This window comes from Ahaetulla prasina, chromosome 6 (assembly GCF_028640845.1).
Source record: "Ahaetulla prasina isolate Xishuangbanna chromosome 6, ASM2864084v1, whole genome shotgun sequence".
Classification (NCBI taxonomy): domain Eukaryota; kingdom Metazoa; phylum Chordata; class Lepidosauria; order Squamata; family Colubridae; genus Ahaetulla; species Ahaetulla prasina.
In genome coordinates, this window is record NC_080544.1 from 42,447,037 (window position 1) to 42,468,631 (window position 21,595).

The 21,595-nt window shown below is 37.4% G+C and overlaps 1 protein-coding gene across 6 annotated transcripts in view; it reads right to left on the bottom strand.

Annotated features, from left to right (window-relative positions):
• DOCK1 (dedicator of cytokinesis 1) overlaps nt 1–21,595 on the bottom strand; it is a 513,270-nt gene that overhangs the window by 112,582 nt on the left and 379,093 nt on the right. For all 6 annotated transcript variants that reach the window (XM_058189019.1, XM_058189020.1, XM_058189022.1 and 3 more), the window contains one exon: nt 12,540–12,688. In XM_058189019.1, coding sequence (XP_058045002.1) covers nt 12,540–12,688 — 149 coding nt within the window. The remainder of the gene's footprint in view (nt 1–12,539; nt 12,689–21,595) is intronic.

Below are 21,595 nucleotides of genomic sequence, written 5' to 3' on the forward strand. Positions count from 1 at the left end.
CTGCAGATGTAAAGAAGAATTGCCTTGGGTTTGGTTCTGGCTAGCAAAGCCTGCAAAGAGCCTTCAATAATCCAAGCTATAGGAGCTTTTATCAGCAAAAGGAGCCACAAACATAAGTGGAAATGAATCTCTTCTATTAAGTGATAAATATAAGGAGTTAAACCAGCCAGGGCTAGACAGACAGTATGATATCTTTGCCTAACCTCTTTTATTGCAATGTGGCACAGTAGCACAGTTACAGCAAAATGAAGAATTGTCAATATTGGATTCAGCCTCTAAATTACCCTGGGCAATGTTCAATTCTGACAACCTGATGGGTCAAACAGTATATATTAACAAAGCTGTGATTTTTCAAGAGCTGTTTGAAATCACAGAGACATTAGGCAAGCTCCATAGCTCCTTGATCCATCTTGCTAGGTCTCTGAAACAGAGGGTTAAATATGAAGTAAGCAGAAAGGGCTTATTCTGGATATAAATTAGAAGGTGGTATTCAAAGTTGCTATTGAAGAAAGCCTCAAAGTATTTTCAGCTCTTGTGTTTTACTACCTGTTCACTCCTTCTCATTAAGAGTAATAATATAAGCAAGAGAATATCTACTGCATTCTTTGAGTGAACCATTATGCTGTCAAATGTACCAAATACATGTACGAGGAGCCACGTGGCTACCCAAAAGCAGCAATGGTTATAGAATTTTGCTAAATCTTAGCAATACAATTATCCCTTTAAATCTCCGTAAAATGCGGATGCTTTTGACTCTGTTCCAAGTGTATCCAAGTTATGTCTTTCAAGATTATATCACTGATACGGAAAGTGAAAAATCAGCTTAGAACGAATCCTTCCAGATGTACAGAAAAAAAATGTGAGTCTAAGCACTAACAAAGCGGCCTTGAAACTTAGAAGAAATTGGCACCCTCTTTAACAACTCTCAAGAATATCATTTATTCATTCAGAACACCAAGAAGCAGGAGGAAATTCTCAAAAAATTAGTCAACTGAAAAGTTTAGCTATCATCTATATAACACCTTGTAAAATGAAATAAGATTCACTCTGGCTCACAGGATGTATCTATAGGTAATCTGCCTAATGTCTACTGGAAGAAGCTCACGCTGCTCCCTTAATTGTCTGGATGGCATCCCTTTTGTCCAATGCAAACTTTTCTCAAATTCAGTTGCCTTCCATACAAGCAACCACTCTAAAAGGAAAGAGTGAGGATGACACCATTTGCATGAAGAAAATACTCAGTTGACATAAAGAGGACATGTTATTAACTCTTACACTGGCACATCTGCTGTGTTTGCAATGTCATCTCTTAATTTTGAAAAATTCTTATATTAAATCAAGTATTTTATTAGATCAGTATGATGTCCAGGCTCAAATGCGTGAAGACATGGAAAGTCATGTTAAGTCTACTACCATTTGCTTGATGTTTTGTTTTTCAAGAGAAATAAAAATGTGAGTTACTGAAGTTTGAAAGTTTAATGTTGGCATCATGGTGGGCACCTACAACTACCAAGAAGGCCTTTAGATAAGTCACATTTAATTGGCTCCAACATATATGCATAGTCCCTGCCCCCAACCTCATTTTGAATCTATCAGTAGACATTTAATATATATATATATATATATATATATATAGGTCTTTGGTTGTTCGGGTTTTCTCCCGTGTAAAATTGGAAGTGTCTTGGCGACGTTTCGACGAAGTCTCATTCGTCATCTTCAGGCTTCAACCGTGCTTCTGGGAGCAATGTGTGATCGCAGCTGTTTCTTCCTTTTAACTGCTAGTGGGGTTTGAACTGATTGGGTGGGAGCTTGGCTGTGCTCTGATTGGATGGGGTTTTCTGTGCTCTGATTGGCTGGGGGTGTGTCCTGTGTTGGTGGGGGCTTGGTTGTGCTCAGTCTAATCTGTGCTGCAGGGGGATTTGAGCTGGTGAGCTGCACTGCTGCTGTTTGGCTTCGTGGTCGTGCTACATCTTCGTAGTGGGTGTCAGTCTGCTGCATGTATGGATTGGAGGGTTTGAAGTGGCTAATGTTGCAGCTGCGGTCTGGCTTCTGGTCCTTGGTCGTGCTTCCTGATCAGTGTGGGTTTGGGTGTGCTTTCTGGGTGGATGTGTGGTGGTGACATCCTGTGTGGACCTCGTGAGTGTGGGTCTGGTGTCATTCCTCGTGTTAGGGACACGTTTGTCAATAAGGGCAGGTTTCCAAATGGCTGGTAGGCGGAGGTATCATCTCGTTTGTTCATGCTGTGTGGGCGTTTTCTATCTCGATGGCTTCTCTGATTATTCTGTTGTTAAAGTGTTCAGTTTTGGCGATAGTTCTGGTCTTTTAAAGTCAATATCGTGTCCTGTGACTTTAAAGTGTTGGACCAGGGAAGAAGTTAGTTCCTCTTTTGAATGAGTTCTTGTGTTCTTCAATGCGTGCACTTATTCTTCTGTTGGTTTGTCCAATGTATGTGGTGGGGCAGGCGGTGCATGGGATTTCATATACTCCTTGATTTTCTAACTCAATTTTGTCTTTGGGGTTTCTTAGGATGGTGGATATTTTTGGTTTGTGCAGAATGCTGTCTTGATGTTATGTTTGTGGAGGATCTTGCTGATTCTGTCTGTGGTGCCTTTTATATATGGGAGGAGGGCTGTGCCATTTTCTTGCTCTCTGTCTTGGGTTTTAGTGGGGGTTCTTTTGGATTAGTTTGGTAATCTTATTTCTCTGGAATCCATTGGATGTTAGTACGTTTGTGAGAGTGTGTAGTTCGGTTTTAGGTGTTGTTCGTCAGCTAAGCATTTTGTTCTAGAGATGAGTGTCTTGGCTACGGAGTTGATCTGTGCTGGGTGGTGGTGTGAGAGTGCATGCAGATAGCGGTTTGTGTGTGTTTTCTTCTGGTAGATGGTGTGTCCTAGGAGCCATTGGGTTTCTTGTAGACTAAGACATCTAGGAAGGAAGTTGGTTGTTAACTTCTGTTTCCATGGTGAACTGTATTTTGGGGTGTAGGCTATTGAGGTGTGTGAGGAAGTTTTCAAGTTTTTCTTTCCCGTGTGGCCAGATTATGAAGGTGTCGTCTACGTATCTGAGCCAGAGTTTGGGTTTGTGATCAGATTTTTCTAGTGCTTGGGTTTCAAAGTGTTCCATGTAGAGGTTGGCAATGACAGGTGAGAGGGTGATCCCATGGGTGCGCCTTCTATTTGTTTGTATTTTTGTCCGTTATAGATGAAGTATGTGTTGGATAGGCAGTGGTTGGTCAGATCTAGTATGTGCTTGGGGGGGTTATATTTGTTTTGGATAGCTGTCAAGGCTTCTTTGATTGGCACTTGGGTGAAGAGGATATGACATCAAAGCTCACGAGTAGGTCGCTGGGCTGTAAGTTTTGTTTCTTTATGATCTCTATGAACTGGAATGAGTTTTTACGTGTGAGGTGATGGATTCTGCATAGGGCTGTAGTTGTTTGGCGAGAAATTTGGCTAGGTTTTGTAGAGGTGAGCCTATGGAGCTGACTATGGGTCTGAGTGGGGGTTCCTTCTTTGTGTATCTTGGGAGGCCGAGAGCTTAGGGCATCTGGATGATTTCTCTCTGGGAATGATTCTTTGTTGGATTTCTTCGCTGATGGGGAGGCTTTTATTTTGGATCTAGTGGTTTTTCTAGGTAGGTGGTGGGGTCTGTTTTAGGGGCTTGTATGCAGGGTCTTGGAGTAGGTTGGTTAATTTGGTTTGGTAGTCAGATGTGTTCATAACCACCGTGGCGTTGCCCTTGTCTGCTGGTAGGATTATTATGCTGGTATCTTTTTTCAGGTTAAGTAGTGCTGTCTGTTCCTCTTTGGGTAAGTTGCTTTTGGGTGGCTTGCTGCTGCAGAGGATGTTGGTGATTTCGAGTCTGATTTTGTTAGCGTCATCGGGGTTGATTTTGGTCAGGCTGGTTTCAACTCCGCATATAATGGTCTCAGTGGGGATGTATTTGGGAGTGACTGCAAAGTTGAATCCTTTGGAAAGGACATCGGTTTCAGCTTTGGTGAGGATCCTATCTGAGATGTTATGCACTGTTTGTTTCATGTGTTGCTGTGAGGGTGGAGGGGTTTGTTTCTGGCGTTCTTGTAGTCTTCGGAGTTTGTTGGTGTGCGTGTCTGTCTTGAGGGTGGTCTGTGTTTCGGCTCTCCAGACGGCAAGTTGTTTGGATTTGTCCCAAAGTGCCGGGTGCATCTTGTTGCTGAGTTTGAGGTGAAGTGTGAGGAGATCTTTGTTGATTTGATCTAGGAGGAATCTTTTTGTGTGAAGTTCATTTCTGATTAAGGCCAATTCTGTTCTTTTTAGGATGCGTTTGGTGGCTGCAGAGTTGGAGTGGAATTTCAATTGGAAGCATTTGGGGATTAAATTTTCATCGCGGCAGTTTCGTAGGAATGCGAGGTCACATAAAATGGAAGCTCTTTGGACTTCTAGTTTTTCATAGGTCCTGGTCAGATGGTGGATTTCCTCCCCGTAGAGGTGCAATATTTGTTTTCTGAGGTTTTCACGGGTGTTTGTATATAGGTCTTTGGTTGTTCGGGTTTTCTCCCGTGTAAAATTGGAAGTGTCTTGGCGACGTTTCGACGAAGTCTCATTCGTCATCTTCAGGCTTCAGCTTCGTGCTTCTGGGAGCACCAGAAGAACGCCAGAAACAAACAAGAACGCCAGAAACAAACCCCTCCACCCTCACAGCAACACATGAAACAAACAGTGCATAACATCTCAGATAGGATCCTCACCAAAGCTGAAACCGATGTCCTTTCCAAAGGATTCAACTTTGCAGTCACTCCCAAATACATCCCCACTGAGACCATTATATGCGGAGTTGAAACCAGCCTGACCAAAATCAACCCCGATGACGCTAACAAAATCAGACTCGAAATCACCAACATCCTCTGCAGCAGCAAGCCACCCAAAAGCAACTTACCCAAAGAGGAACAGACAGCACTACTTAACCTGAAAAAAGATACCAGCATAATAATCCTACCAGCAGACAAGGGCAACGCCACGGTGGTTATGAACACATCTGACTACCAAACCAAATTAACCAACCTACTCCAAGACCCTGCATACAAGCCCCTAAAACAGACCCCACCACCTACCTAGAAAACCACTAGATCCAAAATAAAAGCCTCCCCATCAGCGAAGAAATCCAACAAAGAATCATTCCCAGAGAGAAATCATCCAGATGCCCTAAGCTCACGGCCTCCCAAGATACACAAAGAAGGAACCCCACTCAGACCCATAGTCAGCTCCATAGGCTCACCTCTACAAAACCTAGCCAAATTTCTCGCCAAACAACTACAGCCCTATGCAGAATCCATCGCCTCACACGTAAAAACTCATTCCAGTTCATAGAGATCATAAAGAAACAAAACTTACAGCCCAGCGACCTACTCGTGAGCTTTGATGTCATATCCTCTTCACCCAAGTGCCAATCAAAGAAGCCTTGACAGCTATCCAAAACAAATATAACCCCCAAGCACATACTAGATCTGACCAACCACTGCCTATCCAACACATACTTCATCTATAACGGACAAAAATACAAACAAATAGAAGGCGCACCCATGGGATCACCCTCTCACCTGTCATTGCCAACCTCTACATGGAACACTTTGAAACCCAAGCACTAGAAAAATCTGATCACAAACCCAAACTCTGGCTCAGATACGAGACGACACCTTCATAATCTGGCCACACGGGAAAGAAAAACTTGAAAACTTCCTCACACACCTCAATAGCCTACACCCCAAAATACAGTTCACCATGGAAACAGAAGTTAACAACCAACTTCCTTCCTAGATGTCTTAGTCTACAAGAAACCCAATGGCTCCCTAGGACACACCATCTACCAGAAGAAAACACACACAAACCGCTATCTGCATGCACTCTCACACCACCACCCAGCACAGATCAACTCAGAGCCAAGACACTCATCTCTAGAACAAAATGCTTAGCTGACGAACAACACCTAAAACCGAACTACACACTCTCACAAACGTACTAACATCCAATGGATTCCAGAGAAATAAGATTACCAAACTAATCCAAAAGAACCCCCACTAAAACCCAAGACAGAGAGCAAGAAAATGGCACAGCCCTCCTCCCATATATAAAAGGCACCACAGACAGAATCAGCAAGATCCTCCACAAACATAACATCAAGACAGCATTCTGCACAAACCAAAAATATCCACCATCCTAAGAAACCCCAAAGACAAAATTGAGTTAGAAAATCAAGGAGTATATGAAATCCCATGCACCGCCTGCCCCACCACATACATTGGACAAACCAACAGAAGAATAAGTGCACGATTGAAGAACACAAGAACTCATTCAAAAAGAGGAACTAACTTCTTCCCTGGTCCAACACTTTAAAGTCACAGGACACGATATTGACTTTAAAAAGACCAGAACTATCGCCAAAACTGAACACTTTAACAACAGAATAATCAGAGAAGCCATCGAGATAAACGCCCACACAGCATGAACAAACGAGATGATACCTCCGCCTACCAGCCATTTGGAAACCTGCCCTTATTGACAAACGTGTCCCTAACACGAGGAATGACACCAGACCCACACTCACGAGGTCCACACAGGATGTCACCACCACATCCACCCAGAAAGCACACCCAAACCCACACTGATCAGGAAGCACGACCAAGGACCAGAAGCCAGACCGCAGCTGCAACATTAGCCACTTCAAACCCTCCAATCCATACATGCAGCAGACTGACACCCACTACGAAGATGTAGCACGACCACGAAGCCAAACAGCAGCAGTGCAGCTCACCAGCTCAAATCCCCTGCAGCACAGATTAGACTGAGCACAACCAAGCCCCCACCAACACAGGACACACCCCAGCCAATCAGAGCACAGAAAACCCCATCCAATCAGAGCACAGCCAAGCTCCCACCCAATCAGTTCAAACCCCACTAGCAGTTAAAAGGAAGAAACAGCTGCGATCACACATTGCTCCCAGAAGCACGGTTGAAGCCTGAAGATGACGAATGAGACTTCGTCAAACGTCGCCAAGACACTTCCAATTTTACACGGAGAAAACCCGAACAACCAAAGACCTATATACAAACACCGTGAAAACCTCAGAAAACATATATATATATATATATCTATATAACACCTTGTAAAATGAAATAAGATTCACTCTGGCTCACAGGATGTATCTATAGGTAATCTGCCTAATGTCTACTGGAAGAAGCTCACGCTGCTCCCTTAATTGTCTGGATGGCATCCCTTTTGTCCAATGCAAACTTTTCTCAAATTCAGTTGCCTTCCATACAAGCAACCACTCTAAAAGGAAAGAGTGAGGATGACACCATTTGCATGAAGAAAATACTCAGTTGACATAAAGAGGACATGTTATTAACTCTTACACTGGCACATCTGCTGTGTTTGCAATGTCATCTCTTAATTTTGAAAAATTCTTATATTAAATCAAGTATTTTATTAGATCAGTATGATGTCCAGGCTCAAATGCGTGAAGACATGGAAAGTCATGTTAAGTCTACTACCATTTGCTTGATGTTTTGTTTTTCAAGAGAAATAAAAATGTGAGTTACTGAAGTTTGAAAGTTTAATGTTGGCATCATGGTGGGCACCTACAACTACCAAGAAGGCCTTTAGATAAGTCACATTTAATTGGCTCCAACATATATGCATAGTCCCTGCCCCCAACCTCATTTTGAATCTATCAGTAGACATTTAATATATATATATATATATATATATATATATATATATATATATATATATATATATATATATATATATATATATATATATATATATAAAATGATGTGTGGGACCTCATTGAGGAATGCAGCTAAACTCAATCTCTATTGTTCCCTGATGTGATTATCTTAATGGTCGGGAGCTTAAACACCAGACTTGAGGTGAGTGTTGAATTGCTGCTTATATATTTTAATAATGTTGCCTTCATTGAGATGCTTCTACCTCCACTTATTCTCACTACTATAAAGACTATGAAGTAATTGATTCTCACTGTTTTCCAAATAGCATTCAAATACTATATTTTTTATCCTAAACAGATCAGCTGAGGGGAAAATGATGGGGAGCCTACCATCGTTAATGTAGAGGCGGTTCTAATGACTTTTAAATGGTTTCTTCAATTCTATCTTTGAACATTAACTTCTTATAGATTAATAGCAGCCTATCTGCCTCTAGTCACTAAACTAGAAGATCAATGAACTCTTTTGTTCACCACAACTCTCAAGGTCAAGTAAATTCTCACTCGGTAAAGGATATGAAAATGGAAGCTCTAATATTCTGTTGGTTCAAATAAAGCAACATATCTCAGACACTTCATCTATAATGGACTGTCTATTATCTAATGCTATCTACTATCTACTAGTACTACTATCTACAGTGTCTCAAGCCCAAGTATTACCTTATGTTTTTATTCAACAGTATATGTACCAGAGCTAGGGCAAAATTAGTTGGAAAAAACCCAAGGCTTTTACAGCTGCTAATTTTAATTAAATTCACATATATTAGAAAAGAAAAACATAGAGAGTAAAATCCCTGTTAAAAAGGGACATGAAGATAAGAACAATAACTGGAAAACTTTACTTTGGTACTTTGTCTTACCTGCCTTCCCAAAAAACATTACTTGTTCATTTAGTATCATTCCTCAGAGGAAGATCAGCATAATTAGCACTGTCATGTTCTATTTAGCAATAATGCTAGTTCCTTACCTATACTAGACATTTGTCTTACAATATTCTCAGCTGGACCTCTTGTGCCTGTTTCTAATGCTGCTAAACTTGTTTCTCAGTTAAAACAAGGCAAAACTGTAGAGGTGACCTACTTCTGATTATTATTTAAGGCAAACATTAACTAGCGGGCACTCATCCTGGCTAATCTATTTATGCATATTTATGTTCATTCCAGATGCCAGCAGACTGGAATAAATTTATCACTGTCCTGTTGCATAAAAAAAAGGAGACAAAAGCATTCTATCTCATGCTACTGCTCTATCAGTCTGGTGACTACATAAATAAGTTGTATGACAAATGCCTTATGGAATACGGTTGAAGGGAACGTCATGGGATAAATTTTTAACAGAAGAATAGCTAGCTTTAGGAAAGATAGGTCAACTTTAGATCATTGCTGTTCTTCTGAATATAGTCATAAAGTATGCTGCTCTACCTGGGAAAAATTATATGTTGACTTCACAAATTTAAAGGCAGCTTCTGAAACAATCCTCAGAAACAAGTCCTGAAGGAAATTGATCGCGTTCTTCACTGACAGATGTGTCCGCATTTAATTACTTAGCTCCATAAGAACAATATAGTGCAAGTCTGATGTGGCTTTCAAGGATATTCTATAATTTTCCCTTCCCTATCTATTCAAAAAGGAGTGAAGTAATGCTGTATTTTTCGAACCTTCTTTTTTAATTTGTACATCAATTGTGTTTGGTGCAAGACCTCTCAAGATCAGATTTTTTTCCTCTACATTTTGATTGGTAGAACCATTTTATTGTATGCAGATGACTCAGCCATTTCACCTATATTTTAATGAGCCAGAAACAGTGCTTCAGAAATCTTGCTTTTTAGTGGAGACAAAGGCCTCATCACCAATCCTGATAAAACAAAAGTAATTTTATTCTCTAAAATCACCCTTGGAAAATGGAAGACACCAGTATTATTTAAACTAAGTCATTCAAATATCTCAGTGTATCTTTTTCTGCCTCAACATCTTAAAAAGACAAACAAGAACTACTTTCTGGTGAGGGTCGTTTGTGAATCCCACTTTCCAGTTTGCTACTCATGATCATAATAAACCTATGTTTATCATAATAAACATATGGCAGCAATTAGAATATATAAAGCAGTCATAAGTACTTGATCCATTTGGTAGTGTGTAGACCTCCAAATGTTGTAAAATGGCTCGTTGAGAAACTGTTCAGTTGACATTCTTGTGTCTTTTCTATCTATGCCCTGCTATGTAGCTAACAATTTATTACAGATGGAATTTAGCAAGATTTCAAAAGAAGCTGACGCATGGCTTTGCCTCCAAAATACTAGATTACTTTGAGAATTATCTGGGCATTGATCCTTTGGGATAATGTAATATCTTTATGGATTACTGAGAGAAATTCAGATTTGATGTCCTGTAACCTTTCCATCTATGAGCTTGACAATCACCACTATCAAACTTAATTGAATTCAATTACAATTATTTATCTCTAAATTGGCTGACCAGGCCTGTACCAAATGTTTTGTTCAGCTTTCTATTTTATACAACACAAGTGACAATTATTAATTTTTCATTTTTAATAAAAATAGAAGTTTAACCACCCTCTGACAACTATGTCAGAAAATGCTGCCTGGTTGATATTATAATTTAACGTCAACCTTAAGAAATGAATATAAATATCCTCTGTTCTCGCTGGCAGCTTTAACTCAATTAGCTGCTTTGTATAATAGAACTTAAGCCCGAGGTTCTTTATTTGCATCAGTAGTTTTGCATTAGCAATCATATGTATTATCCATTTGTTTTTTTACCATTATTTGTGATGTTTCTCTCTTATTTTATAGGCATCTAGAAATAAGATGCATCTTATTTCTATGTTTAGGTTCAAGTATATATTGTATATTAGATAACATTAATAAATATCTAGTTTGGCAAGAGTAGCTAGATGGAAGCCTCTCCTCAGTGCAAAACACATGAAAGCCCACTTGGAGCTTGCAAAAAAGCACCTGAAGGACTCACAGACTGTGAAGAACAAACTCTAAGTGGGCTTTTGTGTGTTTTGCACTGAGGAGAGTTCCATCTAGCCACTTTTCCATAAAGCCCAGATCAATAGAGGGCTGCAGTGATGGTTATCCTTCTGGAGAACTGTCCCATCTCCATACAGGATCCCTGGAGCTCAATCAGAGAGACCATCAGGTTTTTGGTCACTTCATTGTCTAAGGCCCTTCTCTCCCAATTGCTGTTTGATTAGGTGACCAGTTCTTGGAAGAGTCCTGGTTGTGCCAAACTTGTTCCATTTGAGAGTTATGGAGACCACTGTGCTCTTAGGAAACGTCAGTGCAGCAAAAAATTTATAGTAGCCTTCCTGGCTTGCAATAATCCTGCCTCTGAGCACCGCAGGCAGTTTCTTTGACCTCATGGTTATTGCTCTGCTAGAGTATGCATTGTCAGCTGTGACACCTTCTATAGAGAGATGTATGCCTTTCCAAATCATGACCAACCAATTTAATTTACCCCAGGTCAACTCCATTCAAGGTAGAGAAACATGTCAGCAACGATCAAGAGAAATGGGAAGCACTATAGCTAAATTTTACGTGTTGTTGCAAAGGATCTGAATACTTATGCCAATGTGATATTTCAGTTTTTTCTTTTTAATAAATTTTCAGACATTTCTAAAATTCTGTTTTCACTTTGTTATTATGGAATACTGAATGTAGATTAATGAGAAAAAAATGAATTTCAACAACTGTAAAATCAGGCTGCAGCACAACAAAATTGACAAAAGTGAAGCAGGTCTGAATACTTTCTGAATGGACTGTAAGTCTATTGTACTACTGTAAGTGCTGTTGCTATTTTATACAATTAAGGATTTTTCTATTCTCAAAATAAAACCGAGAATGAAAATTTCTATATGATAGCTCCTTCATTTTTTTTGTCCAAAACGATCAGCTCATAAACATTTCAGATGATATGTCTCCCCACTTACATGACTGGAGATGATATTAAAATAGGAAAATCATGATAGTTTCCAAATGAGCTAAAGTGGCGACAATACAGGATTCACACTTATTCGAAAACCAACATAGCCCAAAGGTTCCACTTCTGCCTAAAATATCCAATGTCATCAAAATGATGTCAACACAGAGTGGAAGATTAGGCAAAGCAAACAGCTGGTAGGAAATTAATAACATCCAAGTTTTTGCATTGGCACTTTAGCAAAATTATGGTAGAGATACGCCAAATATGTCTTCAGCATGAAGGTTGACTCTAATCAAACAAATCTCTCTAATCAATCCTCAGGGCCTCTAGAGAGCTCGCTTAACCTTTTAAACACTTTGTCCCTTTCAGAAACAGTCATTTCAAGGGATTTACTTCAAAATGGCTATTAATTCCTACACATACCATATGCACACACACAAGCACACCGAATACAGAAATTGAATCACTATAAACCATGATTTCAGTTGTTCCAAGTGCTGTTTTCCTAGTTGGGAAAACAGAAGAAGCACAAAGCTGAGTCTGAAAGTCCTCAGTCAAAGTAGGCCAGCCAAGAAGTGACAATTTCCTCTTGAATCTCATGACATTCACAGATAGGGAGGCAGTGATATTATCTGTCCCCCCCACCCCAAAAAAAAAAAACACCAAAAAAAACACCCCTGGAATAAAAAAATATTGCAAAATTGAGTTTGCTAGACACAACTGTGGATTTACAAGTTGTGCAGGCCTATTTTAAACAAGTGATATTAAACATGTTTTTCACATTCACCTTGATTAAAGCAAACACATTTTGTTAAGAAAACAACTCTTACCATCTGAAAACTTCTAGTAGAATGAAACTCACACTGCATCATATCAAAGAATATGGGAATTGTAGCTTTTCTCAGCTCAGTTTCGGGAATCAAAGTCATTTCTAACATGGGCCCCACCATCTCAGGAATGAACTTGATTTTATGCTGACCTGTTGGGAGAAAAAACTGAATGTAAGGGGAAAAAATTATTTTCTTATTTTAAGAATAATAAATAGGTCAACTCTAGTCTATGTAGAAATTGCATTTGTTGTATGAAAAGTACAGCCCATTATTATAAGGAGCAGGACTTTCATGCAAAAGGATGAATCTCAATTATATTAGGCCATTCTTTTTATAGCTAAAAAGTTAAAATACGATTAAAATTAATATTTTTTCTTTAGAAGATGCATTCCTTGATCACAGAACAAAATGAGAGAATACACTGGAAAAATAGTTTTTGTTCCTCTTTCATACATGATCTATCATAAAAAGAGAAAGTGTATGCATTATTTCAGACCTGATCTTTCTATTAATTCTGTATAGATGCTGGGGCAGGGAGAACAACAGTGTTGCTATTGGAGGTAAGAACTGGGTACATCATTGAACTTTGATGCATTCTTACGTCAAAGGTACAGTGCAGAATTCTGTTCCATTACCAATGTTGAAATAAGTTTCAGAGATACTCCATTATGTGAAATTTGTGTGGTATGTGGGTGTATATGTTTGTATTAGAGAGAATTTCTAGCTTTTGTGGTGCCACAGAATGCAGTATTGCAGGTTAAATCTACTCAATGCCAAGAGTTCAGTTCTGACTGGCTCATGGTTGACTCAGCCTTCCATACTTCCAAGGTCAGTAAAATGAGGACCCAGATTATTGGGGGCAATATGCTGACTCTGTAAACTGCTTAAAGAGGGCCATAAAGCACGGTGAAGCGGGATATAAATCTAAGTGCTATTGCTATTTTAGTTTACAACAATAGAGAATTTTCTTGGCTCAGCATTGTACTACTATCATACATAGATTGCTTTTAACATTGGTGCACTTTGCTTTAATGCTTTGCACGTGGCACACTTTCTACAAAAATACAGAAAAGTTTACCTCTGAATTTCTAATGGCACTTTAAAGAATTCTTATGTTTATTTTACTGAACATCCTAGCTAGCAATCTCAGCATTGTCAGTGAGGAGCCTTCAAGTAAATTAGGAAGTGCTTTTAAAAATATGAAAGAATTGTAAGGATTTATTTCTGAAACCTCATTGTTATAACCAATTCTCCTGCACCTTGCCTAAGAACTCTGACAGAAAACACATTATGAGGTCACCACATTATTTGTTAGGGCCACTATCCATGCCAGGAAATTACTCTTATTTCACAAAGATTTATGTTTAATAATGGAATTTCAAAGAGAACAGAAAATTGAGCAGTTTGAAGTAAATCTGCTAAAGAAATATGTTTCTGTGATGATTCATTTAAGCTTCATATTACTCGTTTTCATTCTTTAGGTACTTCATCTAAAACTATTTCAGAAGCTTTCTTATTCATTTCAATTAAGAAGAAAAATCCACAATTGAAATGCTCCATTTTCATTAAAGAGGCAAAGTGAGAAAAAAACCAACAAGCCACAATCATGATCTGGTGCATCAAGGAACAAGAGGGGTATGTTTGCAATGGATATATGCACAGAGAATTAAAAAATAATTAAATTCAATTTCAAAATGTGTTTAGATCCAAGTAAACTTGTGGGTCTTTGGGGGCATGTTCTAAATCTAATCCTTTCTTGATATTTAATTGAAGCAAAGTGAGAATCAATGAAGGAAAGGTCATCTTTATATGAAGTCATGGTGGCACAGTAGTTAGAATGCAATATTGCAGGCTAATTCTGCTAACTGCCGACTGCCAACTGTTCAGCAGTTCGAGTCTCACTGGCTCAAGGTTGACTCAGCCTTCCATCCGTCTGAGGTCGGTAAAATGAGCACCCAGATTGTTGGGGGCAACATGCTGACTCTGTAAACCGCTTAGAGAGGACTGTAAAGCACTATGAAGGGGTATATAAGTCTAAGTGCTATTATTAATATAATGTACAAAAATAGTATACCATGAATTGGAAGCAGAAAGGGTAATTGGAACAGATTAGAACATGTATAATCATATTAAAATCTTTCCATTCTTCCTGAAGGTTATTTACATGATCAATTCACCATCTCACCATATTTTGCACTTCAAACATTATGGCAAAAACCAATCATGTTCAGAATGTAAGAAAAAATTATTCTAACCAGGAAGGAGATGTTCAGATTTAGCTGTAGATAAAATCCATATCTGATTTACCGGTACCTCCCAAATTCCTTTGGGAATGTAAATTTGGTCCACGGTCTCTTTAAAAAGTCGTAACTCTTGCTCTTTTTTTGGCCCACTAAATGTTTTTGGCCACAAATGTGTTCCACGATCACACATATATTTTCAAATGCATTTTACTTGCTCTATCTTGCTAAGATAGATATATATATATAAGTAAGTTGTTGATTAAAAAGAGTTTACAGAACCTACCTGTGCAAATTTATCTGTCTTTGGGCAAAACATTTTGGAAATGAGATTTTTTCATCAGTGATGGCCATAATTTGTGTAAGAAGAGGATACAGCCTAAAGCTATCCATCAGTATTGTGACACTCATACAGCTTTTATAGTTCTTTAAATTGCAGAATTCTGTTAGGCATCAGTCCCTTCCTTAGGATACAATGACTTTGAAAATATATTCATTCATTTATTTAAAACATTCATCTCTTCTGACAACTCTGGGCAGTTCCCAAATAAAATAATTAATTAATTAAAGATTATCCCAAGTTCTAATCAGAATCTAATCAAGTTTTATATATCAATATTGGGTTTCTGGTTGACTTTACCCTGTCTGTGGCTGTCTGTTTCAAATGGTTTGCCAAGAAGATCTTGTGTAATGCTGATCAGGATTTTAATTTATTTTGAGCAGAATATTTATATGTTTTACATTTCTTGAAGTCAAACAAACTGATTTATTCTTGGAAAGGTGCTGAAAGAAATGTATATTATAAACATGAATATTACATGCTCAGGCAAACAGTATAGTCAATATTTAGCATTACTGCAAATTCTGAATAGCAAATAAAAAAATTATTCAAGCTTTATATGCTCATAAGAGAAGATATCTTGAGTAAACAGGGAAAAGAAGGGATAAGGGAAAGAGAATGGAACGATTAGAATCTTGCAAACATTTGGTTGAAGATTCCACTTGTATGTATTTTCTTAAAGTATATCGTGATTCCAAAGATAGAAATGTTATTTTTTGATCATTATAATAAAGCTCTGATACTGATATCTTTCATCTTGATGACAACGGTTAAATTTCTGCAATATATGAATAATTGGGAATATATATGTCTGTAATCTCTCATTTTGTGGAACTGAACAGTTTTGAATCCAATGTGACAGAAATCATATAATATACTGTATTTTCTTGGCATCTATTGTTTTTAATTAAAATTTATTTGTCGTAAAAGACAAAAATAATAAGTTCAATACAGTCAAGGGAAAAATAGGAAATTAACAAATAATTAAAACGGCTTTTTAAATCTAATTTAAGGTCAGGGGACAAAACACAAAAAACAAATATTTTTTTTTAATTCAGGTATCAACTAAGAGGAAACATTAATCTTTTTGTCCCATCTTGCATGATTATGAATCAGAAAATGATTTATCTGTTCAGTGCATCATGTGGTGTACCAGGGGCAAACCTCCTACCATGGAGGATGAGCAAAATTTATTCTGGACTGGACCAATCTGAAATTTTCTAAAACAGACAGAGGCAAAAGTTGGGCAAAATTTTGGGCAAAAGTAAAAGCTCTCCCATGAGATGAATTATAGATTTTTGGTTAAGTATTTGCATGAGAGATTTGTCTTCCAAATAGACCCACAGCATACCAAATAGGAATTTTGTAAAAAATAATAATAAATCCAATGAAACTTCAGTGTCAAAGTCCAAATGTTTCCAATTTAAACAGATTCTTCCTGGTTAAGAGTCAAAATAGTAAATGGTGGAAGAAGATAAAATAGTAAATTAAAAAAAATAGATTGGCCAAGATCTCTTTTTTAAAATGTGGGTATGTAGTTGTTTTCAGCAACAGCATGGAGATCCAGCTATTATCAGAGAGGTGTTAACTTAATCAAGGATTTTAGCAAACATAATTACATATGAATCTACAAAGGAGTTAGACCAGTAATGGTATTTAGGTAATGAGAGTAGCAAATCTATCCTCCATATAAGAAGCATTGAATGACCTTGACTCTAAAGACTTTTATGTCTACTGGGATGTGGTTATTTCCAGTCTGATGTGCAAAATGAAAGATAGCTTTTGAAAGCCTGTAGGCTTAAACAGAAATGACCCTAAGTACTTTTATATATTTACTAGACAACCTGTCACCCTTTGGGTCATCCTTTCAGAGATATTCCCTTACCAGATTCCTCAATGTCTTCAACAGCAGTTACAGAACTTCTAATATACTGCCTTCACTGGCAGAAGATATATTCAGAAAATGTTATCTGCCCATGTTCAAAATAGCTCATATTGAACTGTATAGCACAAGTCCTGTTTATGGCATTTTGCATTATGTTACAAACTGTTTTATGATAATGTTTATATCATAAATGTTTTCTAACATTTGCCATAATTCAATTCCACTGAAGCAATCACTCCTTGATCTTGGATGAATTTTGTCAGTTAGCCCATTTGACGTACCTAATGTTTTGCCTTATGGTACACTATTTCACCCAGTTAAAAATTATAGGAACCATAGTTTTAATAGCTCTATCTATCTATCTATCTATCTATCTATCTATCTATCTATCTATCTATCTATCTATCTATCTATCTATCTATCATCTATCTATCTATCATCTTATTTGTATGGACAGCATATAGCACTTGATTAGAAAATCATAAATGCATAATCACACTAAAAATAATGATTAAAAGACACACAAAACAGGAGGCAATGATACTAATCACAGTAAGGAAACCATCACAAAATCTTCCAAGTTCCCTGGGACCCCCATGTCAGCTAACATAGGTTTTAACGGATTTGTGAATGTTGAAAGGGATAGAGCTAGCCTCACTTTCTGGGGGAATATTCATTCAAGTTCATTCAAGGCTTAGAAACTTATCTTGAGGTAATTAAATACACTTTGTTGTTTACTGGATGCTGAGGGAATTAATTTTCCAGGAATCCTGGCAGTGGAGAGTTCATTTGGAGGAAGTGACTATTTTGGTTTTATTATTGTAGCGATGACAAGTTCCTCCTGTCTGCAACACTAGGCAGGAACACAAAGGCCATTTTATCAGTTCATAATTTACCCTTATCCTGACAGAAGTCAGAGATATTCAATTTATATCATCATTATAACATTGTGGCTTTCTTTATGAATAAAAACACAGTAGTTTAAATTCACAAGTTGCAATCCTGCAATTAATTACCTCTGCACATCAGTGGGCATTGTATGTGTTCATATGTGCCAGATGACTACTTTAATTTAAACATTAAAATGAAATAATTTCCTATGGCAGTTGACATTTTCTTTCCACTGTACTGCTAGTTATTTTTAAAAAATCAGATTCCAATATCTGTGCAGCAATATTTTTAATGCATCTTGCAGCGTTCCTCCCCCTAATTCTGTTTTGCTTTACGTAAAGCCACTGGAAGAGATCATTCACTGACATGGGATTAAGTATCGTCATTATGCTGATGATGATACTTATACATCTATGCCCCACACCAGCTAGGAGATGTTACCTTAATTCTGTCTCAATGTTGGGAGCCCATGGGATTCTTGAAGGGGGTCTGGTTCAACCTGGCAAGACTTAGTGGTTTTGAGTTTTGCCCACCCATCAGTGGTGAGTTTTAAAAATTTCTACTACTGGATCTGTGGGTATGGCTTGATGAGCATGGCTTGGTGGGATAGGAATCATAGTTTTAATAGCTTGCTCTATCTATCTATCTATCTATCTATCTATCTATCTATCTATCTATCTATCTATCTATCAACTTATTTGTATGGACAGCATATAACACTTGATTAGAGTGGGTGTGGCTTGGTGAGCGTGGCTTAGTGGGTATGGCAGGGGAAGGATACTGCAAAATCCCCATTTCCTCCCAATTAGCTGGGACTCAGGAGGCAGAGAATAGATGGGGGCGGGGCCAATCAGAGGTGGTATTTACCAGTTCTCCAAACTACTCAAAATTTCCGCTACCAGTTCTTCAGAACTGGTCAGAACCTGCTGAAACCCACCTCTGCATCCCATTCCCCACCTCCATTTCTGGGATTTATTTTCATCCTTGGCTCTAGATAGGATTGTACTTCCCTACTGAATCTTATATTTAATCTGGACGTTCTCCTGAGTTGCGGCTCCTGTTGGAAAGCAGGTGGCAGTTGTGACTAGAAGGACCTTTATAAAAGTTTTGTGGATTTTTTTGTGCATCAATTACATCTGTTTCTGTATTGGGAATATCTGTTCGCAGTTACTCATGCCTTAATCATTTCCTGGTTGGATTTTTGCAATACATTCTACATGGGGCTGCTCTTTTTTTTTTTTTTTTTGAAAATTTTTATTTAACAAAAAAACCCAATATCAAATCAATTGAAACACTTTACAACGTGCTGCATGGGTGTTAACATATCTTCTTGTGCATTCACAAAATAAACATTCCTTTCATACATATATCTTATATTATCTTTTCTAACATATCTTTCCATCTAACCAATGATAAAATAAATCCCATACTTTATAGTATTGCTTATCTTCTTGCTCTCTAATTTCAAATGTTAATTTACTCATCTCCGCATCATTTACATGGGGCTGCTCTTGAAGACCATCTGAAAACTGCAGCTGGTCCAGGATATGCTTCAGGGCATCTAAATAACATCACTACTTTTCAGCTACACTGGCTCCCAATAAGCTTCTGGGGGCAATCAAGGACTGATTCTTTTCCTGTGCACTCAGCAAATATGGTAGATAGCAGCAATAAATGAATAAGTAAATAAAGAAATAGTCTTGTATTAACGTGGTATGGCACCTGTTTTCATTTTTCTATTTTGGATCTTTCTTTTCTTTTTCTTTTTATTATTGTATATCAGCCAGAGTCACAAATTGTGAGAGGGCTGGCTTATAAATGTTGATGTAAATAAAAATGAGAATTGTCAGCATTTTTTAGCTTTATTTCCCAGGTATGTTGGAATACCTTTACTATCGGTTTCCTACTTGGTAACCTGTAAGGCATAATGATGAAAAAACATCCTGCTTAGTTTAAGCGTTAAATGCATCTTCTCTATAAGTGCCTGTTTATTTAGTGTGAGTGCTGGAGGGTGGTCATGTGCTGACTTGAGAGATATTAATTTTGTGTGTAGTTCTGGGAAGCTTTGGGATAAACAAAAACTTAATTGTGATCCGGTCTGGTCCTATTGTGCAATATTTTAGAATTTTTAAGAATTATTTTTATTTGGTTATTAAATGTGTGTGCCTCCTGATTACCGACAACTCCCAAATATAATTTTGAATATATTTTAAGTTTTTAATGAATTATTTCATTACTTTTATTTTATTATTGTGTTCAATGATAGTATTTTGCTTGTGAAGAAAAAATGCTAGTTAGGAACAGTATGGATAAATAAATAAATCCATCACACCCACAGACGCCTACACACATTGTAAATATGCCTATTGGCCTTAGTTATGGGAGACTAGAAAATCCAAAAGACTTGAAAAAAATCATGTTGGAGTAGAGTTCTTATATATAGTCCTTAGGCACAGTCATTCAGTGGTGACAGTAAGATAAACTCCTCCTTGTCTTTTACAGTACTCTAGTGTCAGTTCATAACACTGTACCTTATTAATCTTGGACATGTTCAGATGACATATACTGTTAGGCTTCAAGGCTACATAGATACCACCATTCAATAATTTGCACTAAGAATTATATACAGTCAATGTTAGACTATTCCTCTATTGCCAGAAGCCAGGCACAGCCTAAAAACAACTAATTTTATATTCTCATTCCTCCTACACACTTTAAAAAAAAAGTGACAGGCACAGTGGCAAATTTAACACTCAATCTTCTGCAACCAGCAGTAATATCCAATTACTTATAGTGGCTCTGAATTTTAAATTTCTTCCAGAATATCTTTTTCCAACTTAATAATTATGAGTTTGACAGGATTAAGGCAGAGAAGTTGTAGATCAAATGTCAATAATTAGTTCACAGCACTCTTTCATCGATTACTTTAGTGGGATTATTCAACTGTATTTCTGTGACTATTGAAAATAGTGATACTGCCTCTGTCTGAAAAATAGATTTATATAATATCATCAACTTGATATTATGTCAAATCTATTAGGTCAACACTTTGGAAACTGAAGTTCTGGTTGAAGAAGAGTAATAAACTGAGTACAAAATTAAGCTAGAAACCCATGGTCTATGGATAATGTTACTAGACATTTGATGATTAGGTGCAGAAATAATGTCACACTCTCCCTAAAAAAAGAGAAACCATAAAAGTTAAATTCATATGGTCTTCTTGTTGAAATCAGTGATGAATGAAACCGCTAACGTTTTCAAAATTTTTTGATGAAACAACATAAAAATATCCACAAATCATGCCATGTATGTATGTGTTTGTATATGCAATTTCTTTTATCGCTTGTCTTATAACAATGACTCTGGATGGTGTACAAGAATTAAAATCAAAATAATAAGAATCCAAATAACAATTGTTCAAAATTACAAAAAATAATCTGATTCCAATTTAAAATGCCAATAGCAGCTGAGCTCATTTAACCTTTCAGCACTCATACAAGACTTGTTCTTCATAAAAAGTAATGCTGAGGATAAACTTTGTGAAGGGCAATAGTCTTACAATGAATTAGAGAGATTGCTTTTGAAAAATGCCAAACTGAAGTGAGCGGAAGGACATTTACAAAATCCTGTGCTGTTCTGCCAAAGGAAGGTTCCTGAACAAAACTGAAAAGAAATTATTATAGGAAGAAAAGCCATCTGA